This window comes from Amphiura filiformis, chromosome 1 (assembly GCF_039555335.1).
Source record: "Amphiura filiformis chromosome 1, Afil_fr2py, whole genome shotgun sequence".
NCBI lineage: Eukaryota > Metazoa > Echinodermata > Ophiuroidea > Amphilepidida > Amphiuridae > Amphiura > Amphiura filiformis.
The window spans coordinates 98,070,498-98,098,082 of NC_092628.1; the positions used below are offsets into that span (position 1 = coordinate 98,070,498).

General features: G+C 37.9%; 1 protein-coding gene across 1 annotated transcript; it reads right to left on the bottom strand.

Moving 5' to 3' along the window:
• Positions 1 to 830: 830 nt before the first annotated feature.
• On the bottom strand, positions 831 to 26,516 carry LOC140159591 (xaa-Arg dipeptidase-like). Its single transcript, XM_072183086.1, has 8 exons — positions 26,456 to 26,516; positions 19,112 to 19,270; positions 16,755 to 16,994; positions 15,896 to 16,044; positions 13,014 to 13,156; positions 2,543 to 2,697; positions 1,806 to 2,046; positions 831 to 1,570 (listed from the first exon to the last, which is right to left on the bottom strand). Exons 2-8 carry the CDS (start codon positions 19,250 to 19,252, stop codon positions 1,428 to 1,430), a joined length of 1,212 nt encoding a protein of 403 aa, XP_072039187.1. The 5' UTR covers positions 19,253 to 19,270; positions 26,456 to 26,516; the 3' UTR covers positions 831 to 1,427.
• Between the last annotated feature and the right edge of the window lie 1,069 nt (positions 26,517 to 27,585).

Below are 27,585 nucleotides of genomic sequence, written 5' to 3' on the forward strand. Positions count from 1 at the left end.
TAGAGGAAAATTAATTGAGCAATAAGTAAGTTTGAAGTCAAGTATTAAACTTATAGCTCTGTATTTGAAATTTGTTTGTTTGTTTACCCAGGTTGGTCCGTGAGGGACACATGCTAATCCATGGGAAATCCATGGACTGTTCCAAGCTCATACTAAAAAAGCACAAGCCTGGATAGCCAGTGTAGGTTAATAAAATGCATGCTGGCCTAGAGAGCTTTGATAAACAAAGCAAGAAATTGAAGAAAATAGCAAGGAAAAGGAGAAAGGAGAGAAGGCCACTCCCAAACACAACTGTACAATTTTACTCTTAGCCCTTACTTTGTGAGAAAGGAAACTGGAATTCCAATCTCAAGCCCTAATGCAAAGGCTTGGAAATGATTTCGTTTGGATCAGTATGTGATGCAACCAGAGATTTATATACGATCATCTACCACCGTTTAACAAGTTTACCATCCTTATTCCCTGATTGCACGGTCATCTTAAAACAAGGTTCTACCCGCAAAGTGCATGTGCGTATGCCAGTCAAATGAATGCTTTAATTACTATGTACGCTTTGCGAAAGCCTTCTGGTGCGTTGCTAGAAAAGTGTGAGAAACAAACATACACTTATTGCGCATGCGCTTGCAGGGAGAACCTCATTTGGTAGCAAGATGGTGGATCTGTGCATAGGGCGAATGATGCTTATGCCATGCAATATATAAAAAAACTTCCACACATTGGTAACAAATCTCCAAGCCTAGTAAACATGGACTCGCCAATGAAGTTATGGGTAAATAAATTTCAGTATATTGAATTAAGCCATGGAAGAACTTCAACTTGGTATTATGTTAATGAATTTATGTATGAGTGATAAAAAAAAAACAATATTAAATTTGTGTATTGGTTGAAATAGAATCACTCTGGGAAACAATCCATCTTTCACCATGTGATTAGGCCTATATTTCATCCATCACACTCACAGACAATAAGCCCAATCGCCATTCTAACTTCCGTTTTTTGAGAGCAGTTTTGGGACACTTTGACCTCTGACATATCGGGAAAATTGACGTAATTATTATTAATTTTCTTATTATTGTCATAATGTTGATCATTAAAAATACTAAATAATTTATTTATACAATACTAATATTTTTTATACTTGTTTTAATTATTGTAAAACATTTTAGATCATATTTGTTACGTACAAAACCCCAATATTTCTGAATTTTTTGAAAGGTCAAAGGAAAAAGTGTCCTAAAACTGTAAAAACTGTCCTACAATGCATTGCAAACTTCCAATGCCGATTTGGCTTATTAGTACTGGGGTCACATAGTGTGTAACAACTAATAACAGAAAGTCAACCATACATGAGAATTGAATGAAGACAACTTGATTTCACCCTTTTAAATTCCAACAAATATATAAACATCACAGCTTCATGGTTAGAATTACTTGGATTTGCCAAATGTCTCATCAAATTCCTTGCGAATATCTTCTAGTAGCTGTTTGTTGCCAGGCATGAGTAATTCTAGGCCAGTAAGAGCAAGAGCTTTAGCTTGAGTAAGGGTTGGTTCCTGAGCTGTTGGTGCTCCTACAAAAAGAGATAAACAATGATAAAATGTATAACCACTAGAGTGTAATCATATTCGCTTAACGAATGCTGATAAATGCTGAACACACAAGACTATGCCACATTTGATTTTGAGAGATCAAAAATATGTTCAACGAAGTTTAAAAATCTGAATATGATAAATTTAGAGTGTTCTGTTTTAACAAAGCAATGACTTTAGCTAACCAGTCCAAAACAGAATTCATATCACACATACCAGCATAAGCAGTAAACTCTCGTGAGTGGATGGGTGCATCTGTGTTGATATCAAACAGAGGATGAATGCTGGGTACCACATAAGATACATTGCCCATATCAGTAGATCCAACAGCAGCATCTCTTATGCTTGGATTGGTTTCAAATGTTACCCCCATGTTTTGTGCATGCTTTTCATATATTGAGATGAGCCCTTTGTTGGTGACAACATCAAGATCGTTAAGTCCCAACTTGTAATTTGCCTGTGGAAAAAGAAGTAATATGATGAAATGTGATAGTCTGCAATTGATTGGTGGAATGCAAGAACTTCGTGGTATTTTTGAAGAAAATGCAGCTTTTGATGGTTTCTGAATTTAAGAAGCAATTAATGCCTTTTTCTTTTAACCTGTTGGCAAAATCTAGAGCTGCATTAATTACAAATTCATCAGAAAACAAAAACAAAATACACCCTAACACCCTCTGTATCAAACCAAAGGACATTTTGTACCAAATCCGGCCATTGCATGCACGGTTCCACTATGTGCAAGGAGAGCCTGAAACTGCCAATAGACATGAAAGTATATATTATGTAACTTTACACAATGTTATATGACTGGCAGGCATCAATGCATTCCTTGCATATGGCGGAATCATGCAATGGGTGAATAGCTCGCAACCCATCAGCCATCACATTAGCTGCTCCATCAATGCATCCTAACACCCTATGCATTAAATCTGATGACTCTTTCACCAACTTACCTCACAACCTGTCACCTTGGCTGCTCCATCAATGCATCCTAACACCCTCTGTATCAAAACATCTAACTCAACCTTGGTGGGTGCTCTCATGTAGTAAAATAGTTCAGCCTCTTCTGGGATGATGCTGGGTTTTACACCTCCATTAGTAAATATACCTATTTAAATACATATAAAAATGGAAGGAAAATGATAAACTTACTGCGTTATATGCAAAGTTTTAAGATGATTTGACCTTTTCTATGATAAAATTGTCCTGGTACTCCTGACAGAAGAAATTCAAGTTTTTAAAACTGCATAAAACAATTTGTCTCAAGTGGTCTATAAGCTGGGGCATAAGCAAAACTATAATGGTGGTATCATGTCCAGAGAGTGGCCTATCAAGTCTAACTCATATGCAGTATAGTAAGTTGAATATCATGCCATATGTTGTTTATAACATGCATCTTGCTTAATGTTGACTTCCCTAAAAGTGGGGAGGCTGTTAAAACCGTCTTTTTTTCAATCATGCACCACTGTCTCAGGCTCTTTGCTGGTGACTTTATATCCTAGTTGAGCAAGCATTCTACATTATTCCACTCTCCTGTGTGTTTTCAGGATGAATAGATCATCTGCATATAACTGACATTCAATCATCTCAAAATGATGGCTTGGGGGTCATGGATGTACACAATAAACAGCAGTTGAACTATGTGAGACACCTATAGTCCATGTACCTCGAGTCACCGGCACTAGCTTTGAAGTTCAGCGTGTTCTGCATTAGCTTAGCGTTACTTGGTGTGTGTACATACTTTTATGCGCGTGATCAACATGTCACATATGTACACGCAAGAAACCACAGTAAGCCAACGCAGCACATGCTGAACTTCAAAGCTAGTGCCGGTGACTCAAGGTAGATATATGGACTATAGGGGTGCCAGTTTTTAGTTGATGAAATCAACTTAACCATGATATGCAAAACTTGTTTATTATAATTCATTATTACTATAAGAGGTTAGCAAGATAATGCTGTCAGGACAGATAGTGAAAATTAAATTTTCATCCTGGATTTTTATGAAGTTCATTCTTGGGAATTGTAATTTTGCCAACTGGCAACACTTGCAGTTTTTAGCAGGGAAGGCCTATATTGATTGTTTTGTGTGTGTATTGTGTTTTGGGAGGATAACAATAGAACGCTATTAAATATTTGTGAGTTCAACAAAGAGATTCAAGTACAACATCTCTTCAGTGGAATTTTTTTTAAATCAAGGCACTTCCACATAGCTATGGTTTGAGAGCAGACATGGGTCTGTAGTTGCTAGTAAAGATGATCGCATCATCAAAATAACTTTTTGGTACTGGTGTAAGACCTACAAATTTTAGAGGCATTGTAGATTGAAATATCTACACCTGTGAGGACAGTTAGTTCTGGTGTAAGACCTGAAATTTTAGAGGCATTGAAATATCTACACCGCGGAGGACAGTAGTGATAACCAAAAGAGTTTGTTTTTTAAAATGGGAGCTGAAATAATAGATGTATTTCAGTCGTCGCACCTTCCACTTGTGTTGAACATCAATTGCAGTCCATTGGTTGGAAGTCAACTCTTTGAAGGAATGAAGTGAGTATACCATTCTCTATTATGTTATGGACATTGGTAAAATAATGGATGTTTAATATTGCTTATTGTTGTCTCTGCCATTGCAAGAAGATAATGAAATTTGGTAAATAGAGATGTGATGCATTTTTTAGAAACTGATGAAATCTTGCATGGATTAACTTCATATTTTTATATGTTTTTCATTTATTGAATTTAATGTGCAATATTTAAAGATTGTATTAATGGCAAAAATGGTCATGAGTTAAAATGTGTTTATATGAAATGTTTTGAGAAACTGGATTATTTTATGTGATGAGTGTTCAAAAGAAGTTAAACCAAATTAAAGGGGAATAGCTTGGTTTTGTTCATAATTTTCCAGCATGTTATTTTTGTTTGGGTTTTTATCTTGAATCATTTTCCAGTTTTCGACCGACATGACCAAACTTTAAAAGTGTCATCAGAAATGGTCCGAGTTTTAACGTAACCATGAGTATTCAAGCTGTACCATTATGATGCATGCTAGCCGCTTCATTATGAATACCAATCTGTGTGAGGTTGATGATTTGTTAACAGCTGTAATGTTGGTGAAGTGACCGCATTTGTAACATCTGAAACTCCAGGGTACTTGGCCAGCTCTGCCACTTTAGGAAGACTGAAAATTGTCTTTTATTTATTTTATTTTACAAATTCGGCTAAAAATACATCAAAAAGCAAAGTAAAATTACGCAATACATACAAAAGGAAACAAAAGTAAAAATAGACCCAATGGGCTAGCCAGGAAGAGTCAGAAGCATCGAGACACTGTCACCAAAAGGTGTGACTCCTCCAACCCATTGGGGCAATTACATAAAAAGATATACTGTCAGTATTGAACTGGATTGCAAAGTATTTGTAAATTATTTGAATTTGTATATTTTTTTTTATATCAACAAATTCAATTGTAATAATCTAATATATTTTGGAAGTTTAGATTATTAAACAGAACTTTCATGTGACTTTAATTATTGTTGGAAAGACATGAAAGACGCAACTTGTATTTTTGGATGAACACAAGTTGATATGCTACATTTGTTGATTTGTTGATATTCAATTTAAAAATACTTGATATTAAATTATTAAACTGTTTCATGAATTGATTGAAACACTTAAAAATGTTGTGGATGCCTTGATAGATATGTATTATGTTTGTCATCTAATGTGAACATTAACTTTATTAAATAAGATTCAAATTAGTGCAGCTTTTGTTAAAAAGTCAATTGTGCCAAGCATTGTGAAACACATTCTGACATACATTCTTGTGGCAACTAAAACACAGCAGAGGTTGTGATTCTTTGTTTTGAGTAAAGTTTTTGATTGGTGATTCAAAGTTTTGTTTGATGATCACTGATAGCCTTCTGAAAAGGACTTCTTTATGGAAAGATCATCATGAGTTAAATCTTGATCATTGCTTGTGCTTGACATATAGCTAAAATGTAGAAATATAACTTTTTGGAATTTGATTGATCCTATTGATCTAATTGTACTTGGATAAGTAATTACATATTATTGCATTTGTAAGCATCATTCATTCATTCATTCATTCATATTTATTCAGTACTCACATAAAAAATATTACAGCACATATGATAAAAAGATACATTATAAATACATACAAGATGTGGTCAATTGCATGAAAAACCAGATATAACAACGAAATGTATGGATTATGGAGTAAACACCAGGCGAGTACCAAGGATAGCCCAAAAAGCCTCAATAAAAATTGAGGCTTATTTCCATTGGGGTCCTTAAAGAAAAAAGAAATGGGGGAAACAAGCAGATCAGGCAACAGAACCAAATAAATAAATAAATAAATAACTCCCAATAAATAAATAACTCCCAAACCCAAAATATTGCACATAAAATAACTAAATAACACCCAAACCCCATATATTGCACATAAATACGACCAAAAGGAAAAAGATCAAACCCCATCAATACCTGATGAAAGATCTCTGCTCAGTTCTTATGGCTTGATCCATCAGATGTTTTTTGACGGTTTTTTTAAATTGGGTCAAATTGGTGATCTGTTTGATGGAATTTGGTAAAGAGTTCCAATGTTTGATGCCACTATAAAAAAAGGTGTGACTAACATTACCGTGGTTTCTTGGAACAACAAAATTGTATGGGCTATCCCTGGTACCGTAGTTATGCAAAGATTTTGTACGGGTAAAATTGGCACTTAGATAGACTGGGGCTTTTTCATGGAAGATTTTAAAAGCTTGATTCAGTTTCAACTGAATCACCCTATCATGAACAGACAACAAACCAATTTTGTTCCGCTCTGCTTGACCAATGTGTGCACGAGGACCCAAGTCCAAAATGAACCGCACAACTTTATTTTGCATGGTTTGCAGCCTGTTCTTAAAATGTTGTGAGAGAGAGGAATACCATGAAGAGCATGTATAATCATAATAACACATAATAAGGGCATTGCAAATTATCTTGCGTGTGGTTAAATTTAAATTACCAGCTTGTCTATACAAGAACCTCAACCGTGCGCTAGCCTTTTTAATAATATCTTGAGCAATTGACTCCCCATTCAGTGTTTCATCAAGGGTCACCCCAAATATTTTGCAACCTTGGAGGATGTTATTTTCTGACCACCACAAGAAACAGAAATGAATTAACTTTCCCAAGTCTTTTTTTTGTACCAAATAGCATGCACTCCGTCTTTCCAAGGTGTAAAGAAAGTTTATTGTCTATAAGCCACTGTCTACATGAGTCAAGCTCTTTACCAAGTCTCTCTGCAATGTGCCCTGGATTTTTGTCAGACACTAAAAGAGCGCTGTCATCAGCGTAGAGCAGAAGCTTGCAGTCGACACTGCTGGCCATGTCATTCACGTAGCAAAGAAACAAAAGGGGCCCAAGAATGCTGCCTTGCGGCACACCGCACGAGACACCAAGGGGATTAGAGTCAACATCGTTTACATTGACAATCTGCTTCCTGTCACTAAGGTATGATGAAAACCAGTCAACAGAAGATACACCCATGGCTCTAAGTTTTTGGCAGAGAATGACATGGTCAACAGTGTCGAATGCCTTCTGTAGATCAATTAAGACTAAACCGTGTAATTACCTCACGGACATTTGACTCCTGATATAGTCGTTGAGATGAATTAAGCAGGTATCAGTAGAAAATGAACTCCGAAATCCCGATTGGTACCCATACAAAATATTATTTTCTCTCAAATAGGTCTCTAACTGAGAATACACAGCTTTTTCCAATAATTTTGATGTAACACATAAAATGCTCACTGGCCTGTAGTTTCCAACCTCAGAGCGACTATTTTTTTTGTACAAGGGTTTTACACGAGCAAGCTTAAATTCAGTTGGTACAGTGCTAGTAGCTATTGACACATTAATTATATGGGTCAACTGATTTTTAATAATGCTGCCCCATCTCTCAGAAATTTGGCAGGAACTCCATCAAGGCCTGTGCTTTTGTTGGGATTAAGAGAGCGAAGCTCTTTCAAGATAAAATCACTTGACACAGGGCATAATTTAATAGTGCCCAGCACTATGTTGAACAAAGGAGAAGTCGTGCGCTTTCTTTGTTAAAAGCAATTTCTCAATTGATTTCATTGCATTGGAAGGCAAAGATTGAAATAAAACATGTTTCCTTTTTTTTAAAGACCGTTTAGTCCCTAAAATCCAAGATGGCCGCCGTGATTGAAAATTTGCCATATTTTACTCATAAATTGCGCTTTAGTAGGGTACAGAATGGAAGTCCCCTTCTCGGGTTGAGTACAAGACGTTTTGAAGGTGTCTCTTTATAGATTTGAGGACGCTGAATAAAATGAGAGAAGTCTGCACCATCGAAAAGTGTGGGAATTCTTGGTAGAGGCGTTTTTTCAAGATGGCCTTAAAATCCCTTAAAATCACCATAACTTGGTCAGAGAAGCACCCAGCAGCACGATTCTGATGTCTATACCCATGTTTTCAGGGTCAAGGAATCCAATAGAGTAATTTACAACAGCCTAGAGCCTATCATTCCAAGATGGCTGCCAAAATTTCAAAATGGCCGCCAGTGAAAATTAATTTGGCTATATCTCGGGTGCAAAAAGACGTAGACTCCAGATAAAGCAGTCCAAACCCCAAATAAGGTGCCTTAACCCTAAATAAGGAACATATATATAAACCACAGATAAGGCATCTAAACCCCACGTAAGGTGCCTTAACTCTAGATAAGGATCGTTAACCCCAGATAAGGGTCGTAAACCCTAGATAAGGCATCTAAACCCCAGATAGGGCACCTTAACCCCAGATAAGAGACATAAACCCCAGATAAGGCAGTTTAAACCCCAGATAAGGCGCCTTAACACCAGATAAGGAACGTAAACAACAGATAAGGCATCTTAATCCCAGATAAGGCGCCTTAACTTCAGATAAGGATCGTTAACCCCAGATAAGGGTCGTAAACCCCAGATAAGGCATCTAAACCCCAGATAGGCGCCTTAACCCCAGATAAGAGACATAAACCCCGATAAGGCAGTTAAAAAACCCCACTAAGGCACCTTAAACCCTAGATAAGGAACACAAACCCTATGGTTGATTCGGACAAGTATGGACTAGGCAGATGATCAGTTATGCTGCCCTCAGGTAGTTATCGTTAGCACTAAACATCTGGGTGTCAATGAATTTTCAAGACAACATATCAGCCTCCATTTAGAAACTTTCTCCATGAAATTGGGGCAATATTTTTCATTTTCAGACCATTTTATGTAGGGTGAACAAATAACTTCTGGTTGCATCTTTGATTTAAAGGCAAAATAGTCATATATTTCCCTCATACTGGGACGAGATTTTTGGCCAAGAAACAGCCCTGATCTCAATCCAGTTGAAAATGTGTGGTCTATAATGGAAGAGAAAGTTTACTCTCCCCCATTTGCCACAAACAAGAACATGCTGGTCAAAATAATCAAGGATGCATGGGATTATGTGAAATTGGGAGGCCATACGATTCTTCCTAATCTTCTCGAGGGATATCACGGGTGGAAGAATCGCCGCTGCCGCAAAGTGATAGAGAACCAGGGAAGGGAAAGTTTGTAAACATTCAGTTCTTCAGTTCATTAACTTTATATAAAAGTACAGTTTTACCATAATTCATGTAAATATATTGTGTTTTATTCATTTAAACATACTTTATGATATAGGTGGTCCATTCTTATCCGAATCACCCGATATAAAGGTAGTCTAAATCCTGGATAAGGCATCTAAACCAAGATGATGCGCTCTAACCCCAGATAAGGGACCTGAATCTAGGATAATGCAGTCTAAACCCCAGATAAGGCGCCCTAACCCCAGATAAGGGACGTGAATCTAGGATAACGCTGTCTAAACCCCTAAACCCATTACATTGTTGTCAATGGGAAAATGGCTGATTTCGGGTGGAATGTTCTCAAATTCAGAACTCTCACAGTTAAATAAAGTTAAACGCCACCAATTTCAGGTGAAACTAGATGATTTAGATCCCAAATGATCAAAAACTCAACATAGGTTGAAATGAGACTTTTCGCAAACAAATTGGCATTGTGCCCTTGAAGCTGAAAGTTACAATTAATTAGATAGGGCTAATATAATGCTAAAAAGTGTCATATAATGAGAAAAATATACCATTTCGAAGCATCAAAACCCAAAATGTACTTTTTTGGCTATATCACTTGGTCAATTACAGTGATTTTAAACAGTCTTTTCAGATGCCACGCAAACAAATAGTTCATCATTTCCATGCATCGCCCAGGCCTATTAGTGGTGTATAACCATGTACTAGTGCCATGAGTAGGTACTGTATCTGATATGCCGTCCATCTTGGACCTGGCAAGGGGTCTGGTTATGTAAAACATTGTGCTTTTGGTTCAAAGACATAATTATACACTTGGAAACATGATCATAAAAACAAACTCATATACATTTAAGCAGTATATAAGCAGCCTCACATTGATCCTTTACTGAGAAGCAACCAGTCTGGCTTTAGATCAGGTCGAAGCTGTGCTCAGCAAATACACATTTTGAGGAGGATCGTGGAAGGCTTCAAGGAGTACCAACTTCCCTTGACAGTCACTTTTGTGGACTTCAAAAAAGCCTTTGACTCCATCAACAGGTCCGTCATGTTCTCAGTGCTGCGGCATTATGGAATACCAAAGGTTGTGGTCAATGCCATCCAGGTGCTCTACAAGGACTCCAATAGTGCCGTTATGATAGATGGAAGTATCTCAGAGCCTTTCCAAGTAACAACTGGAGTGCTTCAGGGTGATGTGTTGGCACCATTCCTGTTCATTATCCTGGTAGACTACCTCCTGAAAAAATCAACTTCTGGAATTGATGCTGGAATTGTTACCTACCCAAGCAGGTATCCTGCTAAGATGCTGAATGACCTGGATTTTGCTGACAATATTGCCCTGTTGGAATCTTCTATAGCCCGGGCCCAGTAGGACTGCAACAGCAGCAGCAGATCTAGGCCTTGTCATCAGCGCACCTAAGACAGAATATATGACTGCAAACTGTAACGCGCCAGCCAGCACTTGAAGTCTATGGTAGTACCATCAACCATGTCACAGACTTCAAGTACATGGGTTCCAAGATGGGCTCTCGTGTTGGAGACCTAAAAAGAAGAAAAGCACTAGCCTGGGCCGCTTTCTGGAAACTGGGAACGCCTTTGGAGAAGCCCATCCCTGCCAATCGGAACAAAAATCAAGCTGTTTGAGACAACTTGTGTCACTATCCTTCTGTACGGGTGCGAGTCATGGGTAATCACCAAGGACATGGAAAACAAGATCAATGCCTTTGCAACATCTTGCTACAGAGTCATGTTAAACATCAAGCGTGTGGATCGGATCCCAAATGAAACCATCTACAATCTGACCAACACCACTCCACTGGTTGCCAGAGTCAAGATTCATCAACTCAAATGTCTCGGCCATATACTGCGTCTTGAAGATGACGAGCCTGTGAAAGAATATGCCCTTTATATTCCACCACATGGGAAGAGGAAACCGGGACGGCTAGAATATTAAATATATCTTCAAGTGCCTGACACAATGCTAGTTCCAGTGTTTGAAATTTAGATTTTGAGCATACTTTCAGAGAGATATGTGGCTTTTTTGCATGTGTCAGCCAGTTTTACAAGATTTTGGCGGCCATCTTGGATTTTATACCACTTACCATGAAATATTACATGTTTCTTTGAGTGTCTGACACAAGGCTACATAGTTCCAGTGTTTGAAATTTACATTTTAGCATATTTTGAGAGCGATATGTAGCTTTTTAGCATGTGTCAGTCAGTTTTATAGGATTTTGGCGGCCATCTTGGATTTTACCAGTTACTCCGAAATATTAAATCTTTCTTTGAGTATCTGACACAAGGCTACATAGTTCCAGTATTTGAAATTTACATTTTGGCATATTTTAAGAGTGATATATAGCTTTTTTTTTGCATGTGTCAGTCAGTTTTATAGGATTTTGGCGGCCATCTTGGATTTTACCACTTCCACAAAAATAAAAAATGGAAACATCTTTTTTCCCATTATTTACCCCCACAAGAGACAAAATCAAGTGAAAGTTTGCTTTTAACACCGAAATCGCACGACTCGACATAGTGCTGAGCACTATAAAGGCATTAGCTGACACGCCCAGTTTTTCGTAATGGCTCGAAAAAATTGTGGAGTTCACGCTGAACTTTCCGAGAGAGGCAGGCAATTTGTTGACTAATGTGCTTGCAACAGTAGTATAGAACTGGTTGATATGATTGGCAACTGTGTTAGGATCAAAACAAAGGTCACCATCAATTTTAAGAGTAACACGAGATTGATCCTTGCTTTTATTACTGTAACCCAGGGTTTTCAGTTGCTCCCAGAGTTTTTTAGGATTGAATCTAAATTCTTCAATTTTATCCCTATTCTGTCGGTCCGTGTCACGTCACTTCCGGTTGATGATGTTCAAGTGAAAACAAGTCCGTGATTCGATTTTTGTTGATGATTTCTATCATTGGTGTTATGTAAATTTCGACCGCAAATAGTCAGTGGAATCACACAACCGTTTCTAAGTCTTCAGAGTGGAAGAAACTTACTTGATTTACCGTTTATATACTGACAAATTTAAAATTAAATTCCATGGTCGAGTGTTGTTTTTTCCGAAATTGAATGCCACTCCAGCAACATCGCTATGTAGCCTCCTTCACAGCCGGTTTTTGTTGTTCATAACAAACCGTGAGCCACATGCAGTTTGGGCCCGAGACTAGAGATAGCCCGGATGTCCGACCGACAGAATACATTATTGGTGTGCAATTACAAAATGTGTAGTTGGATAGGTACACTTAATGCTCGTACATTTTGTATTCACAAAATTGCAATATTATTTATTGTGTGGATATTTGAAAGTATAATCATTTAATGATATTTGAGTCATACTTTGAGCAGAAATCATAACTTTCAGATCAATTGGAATTGAACTTTGGAAATATTTATATAGTCATAAAATGACTTGATCTAAATAAATGATGTATAAAACTGTTTTGTAAGGAGTAAAATATTAATGTCTTTGTAAAAGAAGAGAGAAGATTACAGACTGAAATAATAATTTAAATGTTGTGATTAAATAATAGTTTGTGTCTTGTGTCCGTTTTCTTGCTGTGTGCATAGTACTTTGCTGTTTCACTTTTCTCACATGTCATTTGGGTAGTATATTCAGGTGTCCTGTGACAAATGCAGTGTCCTAATGATAACTGAATTGTCACTTTTAGATTACTGAATTGTGCAGGAAAATATACTTTTTGCAACATGTATTAAACCTTGGTGCAGGTCTTGACCAGCTAATGAATTTGTTCAACAATTTCTCCCCTTTTAACACTTTGCAATACCTACCATGGACTCTCCAATCTGGTTTCATCTGTTGTCTGAGGACACTAATGGCCTGATAACACATCACTGCTGCATCCAATGCATTCCTTCCTTCCCATGGGAATGCCGCTGCATGAGCTGGTTTACCTATAAACTTTATTTCTATTCTGAAAGAATGAGAGGACAAATAATTAGTAACCATTATGTATCATGTGAATAACTAATTAGTTTTTTTTAAAGCATGCTGAGTGAGTCTATGAACTGGTTTTGGTTTTTTTACTTCTTGCACATCATGGCAATTGAAAGTTTATACAATGCCATTACCCCCAATACTTGTTTGAACACACAAAATCTTATTCTAAATCATTAAGCTAACATTGGCATTGAACTCTCTTTTAACACCCTACCAGCTTGGGCTCGTAATTTTTAATTCACTCATATGCTTCTACCAAGAGACATATTGTACTAAATCTAGTAAGGCTACCATGCAATTTATGTATATGGTGAGCATCCTTTCAATTCCTTTATAATCTGCAATAATCTTGGGGGAGCCCTGATTAGTTTTAGATATAAAGTACCGTATTCATTCCAATAAGCGCCCATGCCCCAATAAGCACCCACCCAGGGTATTTTCAATTTGCTAAAGGGTATCATCAATGTTGAAGTGACGGATAGACGTCAATACACATACAGTGAAATAGCTGGAGGACTACAATGTATAGAAGTCCTGTGTAAACTTCCAATACATTTTCTACGTATCAGAAAAGCTACTAGAACGTCTCAGGACCCATTTATAACATACATAAATTTGTCTCTAATAAAAATTAGGTAAAACAGGTAAAAAATAAGCGCCCACCCAAAATGACATTGTTAAGCGCCCTGGGCGCTTATTAGAATGAATACGGTACTGTAGTCCCAATATCCACCTATTTAATGATGGTAAATCCAATGTTTACAAGTTACTTATTTGGTGCATACGCACCAATATGTACCTTGCGCCAATCGATCCGTGTTCAACGTATAAGTGACGTATATTTTATTGCATTGGAGATATAGGTAACCCTGAAAATAGGGACCCACATTTTATGATTTTTCCTATAACTACACTAAGCCAAAAAGAAACTTATAATTTTTCACAAGGTCGTATCTTAAAATCCTGTCCATCAAAATTAACCAAAATGACACACATGATTGCCTCAATACTCCACTCTAAACACATGTCAATAACCAAGCAGTTGTCCAACTGACACAATAGCAAAATGCAGTGATATGGAACAGCTTCCTGGACCACATTCACAGCCCTATTGGCACTCAGCAAACGAAATCTGTGAGAACGGCATTTTGAATCACAGGTCACAAACTTACCAGGATCATCATGTCACATGTCCAAGCAAATAATGAAGTCCTTTAGTAACGGGTATGTCCACCATGCGCTTGCACGCATGCTGTGCACCTGCTTCTCATGCTTCCAACCAAGTTCCTGATGATATCCTGGGGAAGATTGCCCCATGCTTCCCGTTACTAAAGGACTTCATTATTTCTTTGGACATGTGACATGATGATCCTGGTAAGTTTGTTTTGACTCTCTTTAAGGGCTGGGGTATGAACGTTTGGACAGTATTTATTTTGGGACATTAGAGCACATCAGACATATCGAATTACATTCTGAATATGAAGAATGTCATTCTGATATCAAATTCTGATTCTGATTTTTGAAATTGCAATTTAATACACATTTTATGGCAAATCATTAAAATTGATATTTTTGATATTTAACAGTACTTGAAGTAAACTTTATAAATCTGATGATTTATACTTAAAGTGTATGTAGGTGGGATGAAAAGTCGACGATCAATTGAAAATTTTGACCTTTCAGTATTGAAGATATGGATTTTTTTCCCAAAACACCAAAAAAATTAGGTCTTTTGGGAAAAAATCCATATCTTCAATATGAAAGGTCAAAATTTTCAATTGACCGTCGGCTTTTCCTCCTGCTACATACACTTTAAGAATATATCATTAGATTTATATAATTTACTCGAGGACTGTTATATATCAAAAATTTGAAAAATATCTAATTTTTATAATTTGTCATAAAATTTGTATTATATTGTGATTTTAAAAAATGAAAATTATTTGATATCAGAAAGACATGCTTCAGATTCAGAATGCAATTCGATAGGTCTGAGGTGCTCTCATGTCCCACAAAAAATACTGTAAACGCATAATAAACGCTTCATTTTGGATCCCTTAATGTTTTTAACTTAATGTTGTTAAAATTGTTGGCTGTGACCTGTGATTCAAGATCATTCTCACAGATTTCTTTTGCTGGGTGCCAATAGGGCTGTGAATGTGGTCCAGGAAGTTGTTCCATATCAGTGCATTTTGCAGTTGTGTCAGTTGGCCAACTGATTGGTTGCTGACATGTGTTTTGAGTAGAGTACTGAGGCAATCCTGTGTGTAATTTTAGTTAATTTTGATAGACAGGATTTTAAGATATGACCTTGTGAAAAATTATAAGTTTCTTTTTTGGCTTAGTGTATAAAACTATTAGATGTACTATTATTTTTATCTGTGGGATGAGCTTTCTGACAAGAATATTACCACCTTTTCATCTCTCAAGAGGTTTGAAGAATTTTATTGAGATTTACAATAGCAGCTATTTTGACGTCTGGTAATGTCAAACGTGAGATTTTTGTGTGGTGTATTTGAAAAAAATAAAAATAAAACAGTGGAAAAAAAGTGAATAATCAGTGAAACTGTGTTCAGTCAGTACATAGTTTACATCTTGCTTGACTCTGGCATAATATAGCCCACTCGCTGATCATGCAACAGAAATGAAAATAATAAAATATAGGTACTTGTGATGAGAATGAAGCAAAATTATTTAATTTGGAATCACTCACTGCTGAAGAGCCAAATACTTTGGCCGAGGGACATAAAATGAACATCCGTGTGCCATCATGGCCACATCAACTCCCTCAAAAGCTTTGCCATCAATCATCATCTTTTTCCCACAACCACCCTCCTCTGCGGGGGTGCCCAGTACTGTGACCTAGGTCATAAAACACACAAAAGTATGTTTGTTAAGATATTTCATCTTCCTTTGGTGAAGTTTTAAACAAATAAAGGTGAAAAAGGGATAAAAATGTGACCTCTTCAATTTTGACAAAAACATATTTTATGGTATAAAAGTAGTATGAAAAATATGAGATAATAGTAACTAGTTTTGTATCTTTAGAACATTTGATTTGGAAATTTAAGGTAAGTAGTTATGGTGGACGAAAACAACATTGGCATAGAAAATCAAATTTGGCACTTTCTCAAAAACTGCTCATTTTGTCATAAATCTACTGCGCTAATTGAAGAATTCCTTGCATCATTTCCTTCCCGAAATTGTATCAAGTCATCATTTCTTTAAAAATACAATACAAAACAATATGTTCCACTTCTAGTGACCCTGTGTACCCCTTAAGCACAATGATCTCAAATTCTCAATCTGAATCAGTTACTTCAGAGTCTACTTCTGAAAATCCTTCCTGGTGTAGATCTTAAAACCTGACCAGGTCTCAGTATCAATACTGTCTCAAGATCTATTTTGGTCATTTTTGGAGGGGGGGGGGGGGCCTTCATCTCAAAACAAGTGTAAGGGTCAAGTAAAGTGACCAACTTAATGCATCATTGTAGCCCAGAGAGTAACATTATTATTATTTTGTTTGGTCAAAATTCTACACTACATCGCCAGTGACTCAAGTACATTCTCACCTTTCCTGCTTTTTCTCCTAGAATTTCAAGCCCAGTCTTAATTGCAATCCCTGCACCTATTCCACACTCTGCAATGAGATTGTGTCCACATGCATGACCGATATTAGGGAGGGCGTCATACTCACAGATCACACACACATTCACACCACCATCTGATCCGCATGTTGCACGGAACCCTGTATCTAAGATGAAGTTTCCCTCAACTTTGAAGCCTTCTTTTACCAAATACTCTGTCAAAATCTGAAATGCATGAAAAAAGCGTAGATGGTTTACATATATACAAAAATGAGACATTATTTTTAAGAAATGTTTAATTTTAACTGTAACAATGACTTTTCAAAAATTCAATGATCTTTGCTAGTGGAAATCTACCCATTTTTTTGGTTTTCCTTTGAAGAAACTAACCCTTGAAATAGTTGTCTTTCATTTATTTGATGCATAAGGTACAATTTCTGTTACTATCTAGATCTTCTTATGAGGATATCATGTAACAAAATTCATTGCTTGAAGGCAATAAATGCATAAATTGTCTATATTGTATTCAAGCGTTGACATGGTGATTTCATGGGACATGGACGTTGCAGAAAGAGAAAATTCTTTCTAAACTACATGCATGAACAGATCAGCACTAAATACACTGTATTGAGGACAAAAGTTTTGGTGTTTCTAATTATAGGTGTGGCTTGTGAAATCATGATTTAGAATAGTTTCATGCTGTGGAAGCAACAACATCGAGAGTGATAAAATAACTAGAATTTTGTGGTCCAGGTCTTGCATGGTTCTTGACGCAGGCATTGACCAGAATGCCTCCACACTGACATGCATTTTTGTAAAATTGATATTTTTAAATACTTTTAAATACAAATTTTGAAAACTAGAATTACGCAGTTCGTAATTAAGGTGCCCCCCCCACACACACACAAAGGTGTGTAAATAATAAAGGTTTGTTAATAAAAATAATATGCAAATAAGCTAATATTAATATTCATAAATATGCAAATAACATGCCACAAAACTATACAATATATTGGGTCTCTATATACTATCATAATACCAAGTTAGAAGTTGATCTATTATTGCATTTAAGCTGCAGAGTGGATTAATGAAAATGTAGGCAATATATGCAAATAAACTCATTAATATTCATAAATATATAAATAACATGACACAAACCTATACTAGCACACCAGGCCACCATATCCAATCACCAAACCAAGTTTGAAGTTGATCGGTTACTGCGTTTAAGCTGCAGAGTGGATTAATGAAAATTTAGGCAAAATATGCAAATAAGCTCATTAATATTCATAAATATGCAAATAACATGACACAAAACGATACAGCACATCAGGCTACCACATCCTATCCTCATACCAAGTTTGAAGTTGACTGGTTACTGCGTTGGAGCTGCAGAGTGGATTAATGAATTTGCTTCCGCCCGGACAGCCAAACAAACAAAGATACAAACAAACAGAGAAGCAAACAACCATCTGGATGATAACATAAGCCCCACATATGTGTGGGGGCCAAAAAAGTTACCATGTTGATGTAACAATATGCAAATTAGTTTAGTTAATAGCTGTTGCACAAAATACATAAAAACCGACATGTGGTGCAAAATGGAAACCTCAAACAGGTCAAAAAGCCCATAAACCAGGGTCTCTCAAACATAATCTGAAATAAAAAAAAAACTATGTGTATTTAGTTACAGATTTACAGTAAACAAGATAAGATCAGGGGTGTAGGTAAGACACTTTCACCCCGCCCCAAAATTACCAAAGGCCAAAAAGTCCACTTTGCGAGTGTAGCAAGCTAAATGAAACCCCAGATTTTTAAAGCTTTTGTAAGGATTGTCTGTTTTGATGTCACAGCCATCCCTTATGATCCTTAAACAATAACAACACAAATGTTCCTTATAAAAGGCTTAACACAAAGTGGGTTCATCTGAGTAAATATGGGAGGAAATAAGACACAAAGACATGCAAGTCAAGTCACAATGTAATTTTAGTGATCTCATATGAATATTTATTCATCATAGCTGCAACACTCTAATCTTTGGCGTGATCTTAAGAAATAAAACACTATCTCTCACTAATGCTTAACATCTCGTCAGAAGACGTAAGAAAAAGTCAGTATAGCTTTGTTGAATGCCAATTCCTTGAGCATTGGAAACAGACCTATGATAACGCATCTCATATCAACATTTCAAAAACAGTATGCCTCGCGGCGGATTCAACTTGATCTGGCAGTGTGGGTTATAGCAAACCTTAATTCATAATCAACATAGATTTACATAGTTAACCTGAATTTTGACTTGGCAAACCTTTAGAACTTTCCACATAGGGCTGTAGCAAACATACTTTATGTGCATGGTGTTCTTCAAATTTGAGTTCTGGGTTGGACCATATTTCCTGGCTAATCTTGTTTAGATCTTCTGCACTGCTGTCTACTCTGGCAATCACCTTCTCTCGGATGCAATTCCAATCTGCTGCTGACCCCATGATGTGGTAATGTCAATTCTACATACCGGGTATACAAAGTTTAAAAAGTACATGTTCAAAGTTCAATACAAATAGTTCCTGGTATCAAAAATTTAAGGATCACATCACTGTTTATTATTTCTTTAAAAACAAATACTGTATTTGTTCCAATAACCGCCCAGTGCGCTTAACAAAGTCATTTTGGGTGGGCACTTATTTTTTACATTGTTTACATAATTGCATACTTAAAAAATAATCCAAAATATTCAGTGGCGTGTCCTGGGGGGGCTTTGGGTGCAAGCCCCCAGCACTTTGTTAAAAACCGTGTAAAATCAGCCGTTTTTTGGTGATTTTAGCCATTAAGCCCCCCCGCATAACTCTGAAAGCCCCTTTGAGCCTCCCGCAGGAAAAGATCCTGGACATGACAGTGATATTCATCCATCATCATCAGTGAGTGTGCATGCCATATGTTTCAAACCATGATCCAGATTTGCATGGACAGTTAATATTATCAGTTTGCTTGTTGTCAACTGGGTGGACGCTTTATATAGGGGCATGTCATGGGCGTTTAATGTTATCAATGGAACCAAATATGTACAGTATGGTTGACATTAGTTTCTAAGAAGGTCAAATTGGAGTTAAATATACAGACCAACCCCCACAGGTATAAAGTCCAAGCATCACCCATAAGCTCCTTTAATGGGTGGGGTATGAGCGTTTGGACAATATTTTTTGTGGGACATGAGAGCACATCAGACATATCGAATTGCATTCTAAATATGAAGAATGTCCTGATGATATCAAATAATTTTTTTTTTTTTTAAATTCGCAATATAATACACATTTTATGGCAAATTATTCAAAATCAATATTTTTGATATTTAACAATCCTCAAAGTAAACTTTATAAATCTAATTATATGTACTTAAAGTGTATGTAGCTGGGATGAAAAGCCGACAATCAATTGAAAATTTTGACCTTTCACATTGTAGTATGTATAATCGACTGAATATTCGGTCTAACATTGAAGATGGATTTTTTTCCCAAAAACACCAAAAATGTATATCTTCAATAATATGAAAGGTCAAAATTTTCAACTGATCATCGGCTTTTATCCCAGCTACATATTCCATACACCTTAAGTTTACTTCAAGGAATCAAGGTTATATCAAAAGTTTTTAAAATATCAAATTTTAGTAATTTGTCATAAAATTTGTATTATATCGCAAATTTCAAATAATCAACATTATTTGATATCAGAAGGACATCTCATTGTCCACAAAAAATACTGTCCAAACGCTCATACCAGAGCCCTTAATGAGGGCCAATCATTCCAGAAGTGAGAGGGATGAAAAATACCCAGTACCCACATATTTTTATGGTCTACAATGTATGCAAAAACATGCAAAGCTCAATCACATTTACAAGAAGGCACGCAGGACTGGCATTTGTTAGACCCCGGTCAGACGTGCATGTTTTTACCAAGTGACCACACCCGACTATGGTCGTACCATCTTTCACAACCAACTCTGTGTGACCCGCACAGTGCGTCATCCAATCATGCATTTCAGCATGAAAACAACCATTACCCGAGGAGTGCAATGTAGGTGGTTGGTTTCTGGATGTGCTCTGAGGCCATTTACTGCATTTACTGTACGTTGTCTTTTAAACAAAACTGTGGGTATTCTCGGCTTTTAAGTTTATAGGCTGTGCTTGCGCGAGAATCTTGAAAATCCACTCAATTTGTAATTTTCTCCTGATTTGCAATGATAAAGATGCAGATCAAGAACTTTATAATAAATCAAGTTTGGTTTGGGTAGGGGTGTGCAGACCCATCAAATATCATGATGTACAAAATGTTAAGTCAAGTCATACTCATGGTCATATAATTATAAGTAAAGACCAATTAGATCATAAATGTCTAAAATGACGACCATGCGACTATCATCATTCATGATCATGGAAGACCAGACAAAAGCCAATCCTGTCCAAAAGTGGGTTTTCTTATTTCTAAATATCGGTTGGGCATTCATGAGATGCTAATTTCTATTGTGTTTTTCTATTGTGACGAACACGCATCTATTCAATTCTCTCTTACTTCACTGGACATGGATGGTGTATAGAAATGATAGCCATCGAGGTCGCTTCACTAAAGTCATGAAAAGATTATGTGTTCGTATTGTTCTCAGAAAAAACCCAGGTTTCAACTCGAAAAAGTGCTACACCATGCGGATCCATAGAAAGAAGAACCCTATCATCCATAGCTACAACATGAAGGGAGATAGGCTGTCAGCAATATCCAGTCAAGCGTATTTGGGTGTTGAGATTCATGGGAAGCTGAGTTGGAAACCACACATCGCAAATGTAACATCTAAAGCATCGCAATCCCTGGGATTTATCAGAAGGAATCTTGCGCAGTGTTCAACAGCAACAAAACAGCTAAACACCACCCTCGTGAGATCCCAACTTGAATATGCTGGAGCCATATGGGACCCCTACAGACAGAATCAGGTAGATCAGCTTGAAAGAGTACAACGAAGAGCAGTGAGATTCATCTCTGGCAACTACAATCGTGAAGATAGTGTCACAGCCATGAGAGAGGAGCTTGGTCTACCACCTCTTCAAAAAAGAAGACAACACAGTAGATGGGTCATGATGCATAAGATCATTCATGGACATGTGGCCATCCCCCTGCCGGATTACATTCAACCCAGGGCTCGCACTACCAGAAGTCAACAACAGCACCGTTTCACCAGACTAAGCACAAGCAGTGACTCCTACAAACATAGCTTCTTCCCCAGAACGTTGAAGGAATGGGATGGTCTTCCTCAAAATATCATTGAGCTGCCCTCAGTGGAGCAGTTCAAGGATGCCATCGCAACGCTCTAAAGCAGTCCAGCATCTCCATGTACATAGTCACCAGCACAAGAACATGTACATAGTTTACACTTGCACCACACCATCGGTCGTCTGCAGCACCCTCGTCCAGATGCTGAACAGGCTCTGACGAGAATCAACGAAGTAGAAGTAGAAGAGGTATGCAGTGTCTCATATGATCAATCTGTTACATCCAGGGGAAGCTTCCTAAGCAAAGTTCATCCTCTTGGGACAGTCTCCAAGGAAGTGGAAAGACTCACCCAGTGGAAATAGAGATTTCCCAATTCACCAGCTATGGGACTGCAACCCAGTGAGCAGCTACCACCTGGAGCTGATTCCACATGGCCTGAGTGGCGGTGTCTCAACAGACTAAGATCAGGGGTCGGAAGGTGCAAGGTCGTTTTGCAGAAATGGGGCTACCTACCAGAAGGGCAAAACACTACCTGTGAGTGTGGAACGGTTCCACAGACTATGGAACACCTGTTGGTGTGTCCACAGATGGGGCAACACTGTACACATGAGGACCTAGCTGAATTCATCGATTCTGCTCGTCACTGCGTCAGCTATTGGCTCGGGTGCATTTGACCCTGCGCTTGGACACGCTAAGAAGAAGAATCTGTTACATGTATGTAAACTCTCTGAATTCAATGTTCTGAGTGAAAAAGATGTTGTTGATCTTGTAAATAATTCTAATGCCAAAAGTTGTTGGCTTGACCCTGTACCCACATGGTACTTGAAAGAAAACATTTCTATTTTTGCTCCTGTTATAAGGGCTGTGCAATAATTATGAGCCCTGGGGGAGGGTAAAATTGGGGGGGGGCAAGAAATTTTTGGTGAGCCAAAAGGGGGGGGGGGAAGCAATTTTTGGCAAGCCGAGAGGGGGGAAGCGATTTTGGCACGATTCACGGGCACCTTTTAATAAAATGCTTTAAAAGGCTTAGGGAAAACGCTTAAAAAGTACGGAAACGCTTAAATATGCAAATTTTCCTGCTCGCTGCCCTCGCAACATACATCTAGACCATATAAAGTTTGAATTTGGGATCCCAAAATTTGGCATGTCCAAGGGGGGCAAAGAATTTTGGCGGGCCGAGAGGGGGGCAGCGATTTTTGGCGAGCCGTTCGAAATTTTTCGGGGGCTGATAATTATTGCACAGCCCCTAACACATATGATGAATATGTCATTATCCACCTGTATTTTTCCTGACATTCTCAAACAAGCCATAATAAATCCAATCATCAAAAACCAGTCTCTTGATCCAAATAATCTGAAAAACTACCGGCCAGTTGCTAATATACCTTTCTTGTCTAAACTGATTGAAAAACATGTTTTTAATTGCATAAAGGTCCATATGGAAGAGCACAGGTTAGGTGAGGAGCTGCAGTCCGCCTATCGGTCAGCTCATAGTACTGAAACGGCTCTCCTCCAAGTAAAATCTGACATAATGAATTACATCCATAACCAACAAGGTGTGTTCCTGGCCCTGTTGGACCTTTCTGCCGCGTTTGACACGGTTGAGCATACTATACTTGTGAGCAGAATAGCAAATGAGATCGGTCTGTCAGGAACTGCACTTATGTGGTATAATTAAGTCTTATTTTACTGGAAGGAAAACCAAAGTTGTTATCAATAGTGCTTTTTCAGAACCTCGCCACATGGATTACGGTCTCCCACAGGGCTCAATTGTTGGACCTGCGTCATTCAAGATTTACACTATTCCTATCGGTCGCATCATCAGAAAACATCACATCTCTTACCACATGTATGCAGATGATATTCAACTCTATCTTGACTTCAATCCGTCAAGACTGAGTTCTTTGTAGCAGTGTCACATAATAATTAACAAACGCAAGATGCTGCCAGTTCATCTCCAACTTGGTTCTGAAAGTGTCCACCCTTCAGATACTGTTCGCAATCTGGGCATCTTGTTTGACACTCACATGTCTATGTCTCCTCATATTTACGGACTCTGCAAATCAATCACTTTTCAACTCCGCAACATCTCACGCATACGTCGGTTTCTAGACACAGATTCTTGTCATCACATCATTAGTGCTCCTGTACTCTCTCGTTTAGATTACGGAAATGCACTCATTTTGGGATCAAACCAGGTGGACCTTGCCAAACTTCAACGTTTACAAAACTGGGCTGTTAAACTCATTCACTGTGCCAACAAACGTGATCATGCCACACCACACCTGAGACAGTTACATTGGTTGCCTGTACAGGAACGTATCCAATTTAAAATTCTGGTTCTTGTTTTTAAGTGTAGGGCCTATATATCATTGCTCCGCCATATCTTGCTTCAAACTTGACTGCTTACGCATCATCTAGTAGTGGCTTGCACTCGTCTACAGATACTACCCGGCTTATGGAACACAAAATTCATCCACGGAATCTCCAATCTGCTGCTGATAGATCTTTTTATTACTATGCACCAAGATTATGGAACAAAATCCCAATTGCTCTGCGCACTGCCATATCGCTTAATATCTTCAAGAAAAATTTAAAATCATATCTCTTTCCAAAATGAGTTTGTAATTGTACATGTTATGATGTAGCATATATTTGTTTGCTCTGTCATTATTTTTTATGCTTGTTGATTTTATATTGTTTTGCTGTATCATCACACCCGCTGTGGTCTTTATGAAATGGCGGGTTATAAAAGCCTTGTTGTATGTATGTATGTATGCATGTATGTATGTCACATGCAGTACGGTACTTGCATTTGCCCGATTTAGACCTAAAATAGGTTGTTTCAAGAAATTCCTGATTCCACCAGAAAACATTAACCAAACTCTTTCCTGATTGGTCAGTAAATAGAGAAGACCTTCCTTTATCAAAGGATCATCTTTTTTTAAAGAAAAAATTAATGAGATGAGAACTACAACAGGTTGAAGTGACACTATTCAGTCTATTCTGTGCGCAGGGTTCGAATTTGGCTGTATCGCATAGCAGTTTGCTCCTTATTTTGAAGTAACTGCTACCCAATTTTGCATTTGTATAGCACTCTTTAGTATATGTATCCTGATTTATGATGAATTGGCCAAAAACTGCTATGCAAAATTTTTTAACGAATTTGAACCCTGTCTGTGCATCAGGTCTTGAAATGCAATTATATCCGAATTTGGATTGATTCAGACAAGCAAACTTACATACTCATAAAATGTAACTATTTTTGAAGACAAAATGTGCAGGATGGTAAGAAATTAAAGAATGTTTAAGCCTCCAAAACCCATCTCAAATTATGCACTTCTGACCACCATGTGCATTTTAGATATGCTACCCATCATTTAATAGCTCGAGATACTCTAGCTAAAATACAGATTTACATTTACCCGGTACTATCTTTAAAATCTTACATTATCTTGCTGTATTTCAGCTAGAGCGCCATCCATAGCATATGTAGAGAAACCGGGTTTTTTTTCTCATAACCTCGGAACCCGCCCTACTCATTATTTCATTGTACCAATTGCAATTTGCCATAACACATTACGTAATCAACATGAAAGCTTTTGTGAGGACATAGTGAGTGGATAAGAAACTGACAGCTGAGGATAGGACGACACACCGATTTTTAGTTGTCAATCATGGCTTGCTGCAACTTAACGTTTTAGTATTTTTTTACTGCATGGCATTCCGCAAGCACCGTGACAAATTATGCTGTATTTTTCCAAAGATCATCTCATAATAGGGTATATTGCTGATCCATTAATTATCCTTTTCTGGTGCATTGTGGGATAGAAAAGGGAGCAAATTAGCGATCGATTTGCCCCCTTTTCAATCCCACAATGCACCAGAAAAGGATAATTAATGGATCAGCAATATACCCTATGAAGTAAGCTGAATGCGATTTGTACTTTTGTAACATTCCGATTGCTTTTGATCACCTATTATCGGCGAATTTGCTTGAAGTTGAAACACGCGAGTCGCGAGTTCATGTTGTGTAAACATAATTAGCGCAGGGCTGTCAACTCTCACGCATTGGCCGTGAGTCTCACGCATTGGGTCACTTTCTCACGGTCTCACGCCAAGGTAGTATAATCTCACGCCAAGGTAGTAAAGCTCACGCACAAAGCTGGAAAATGAGTAAAATTTCACGATCGTCATGAATAATTTGTTGCTCCTACCCCCCCCCTTTTCACATTCGAGCGCCGTGGCTCAAATAATCATGGTACAAAATGAACATTGGAGACGGAGTCGGCAAATCCCGGTACGTCTCTGTCTCACGCCAAGCAATTCCAAAAAGTTGACAGCCCTGATTAGCGTGACTGTATCATGTGTGTGGTGTATAAAGGAATTTAGTATTATCTCAAGACTATTTCATTGAATATTTAACTGACACTTACATTCGCCCAAAAACTTCTCCATGACTTTCAATAAGCTTAAAATGCCTCAGGGTTGACAACCTGAATCACTACAAATGAACATAAGGCTGACATTGAGAATGGACAAGAACTGTCTTTTAAAAAGACATGTTTGGATAAAACCACAGAGGTCGGTATACACAAGAGTCGCATTAGTTTAGGGGCTGTGCAATAATTATGAGCCCCCCCGGGGGGGTAAAATTTCCAAACGGCTCGCCAAAAATCGCTTGCCCCCCTCTCGGCCTGCCACGGCCCGTCAAATATTCTTTGCCCCCCCCCCCCTTGCGCATGCCAAATTTTTGGGATCCCAATTTACAAACCTTAAATGGTCTATATACCTGTTGCGAGCGCAGCGAGCAGGAAAATTTGCATTTGATAGACCCGACAGGTCATCACATGATAGACCCGACAGGTCATCTTTAGGACTCGTTAGGGGCTGTGCAATAATTATGAGCCCCCGGGGGGGGTAAAATTTCCAAACGGAAATTTGCATTTGAAAAGGAAAATTTGCATTTGATAGACCCGACAGGTCATCACATGATAGACCCGACAGGTCATCTTTAGGACTCTTAATACATGTTCACGTAACCGCCTGAACTCATTTGCATAGGTTTGGAGGTGGCCTGATCGTATTTTGATTCGTCGAACACCTAATTTGCATAGGTTTGGAGGTTTCCATATTTGGGTTTACGTAATTAATTATTAACGACCCAGACGTTGTTTACATCATGACGTCATTAGAGCTGGTCACTTCGTCAAAATCCGACGAACGAACGTTTGCAGTTTTCTTTTTATTACTGTTATATCGTGAAATACCATGCAGCTGACGTGTTAGTCCAATATGCATAGGAAAATATTAATAACCCGGAAGTGGCAGCACCAGAAGAAATGACGTCATTTCTGGATTTCAGCCGGAATGGTTACGTTCACTGCCGTGCATCAGTATAGGCATCAGCTTATCTAGGTTTTACTAAAGTAAAACATAAAGTAAAACATCTTTGGATAAAACCCACAGAATTAGAGGAGAACCGGGACTCCCTATACCGCCACGTACAATCGCGCCGTCAGCTATGGGTAGAAAATTGGGGGTATTCTGGTCCTTGCCGACGGTG

Bases quoted from the DNA above. Each gene is read 5' to 3' on its own strand.
- LOC140159591 (XM_072183086.1), bottom strand. From the start codon at position 19,252: ATGGGGTCAGCAGCAGATTGGAATTGCATCCGAGAGAAGGTGATTGCC. The intron at 16,995-19,111 runs GTATGTTTGCTA...CATGCATTTCAG, and splicing joins AAGAACACCATGCACATAAA to ATTTTGACAGAGTATTTGGT. The intron at 2,698-13,013 runs GTAGGTATTGCA...GTATTTAAATAG, and splicing joins ACCAGATTGGAGAGTCCATG to GTATATTTACTAATGGAGGT.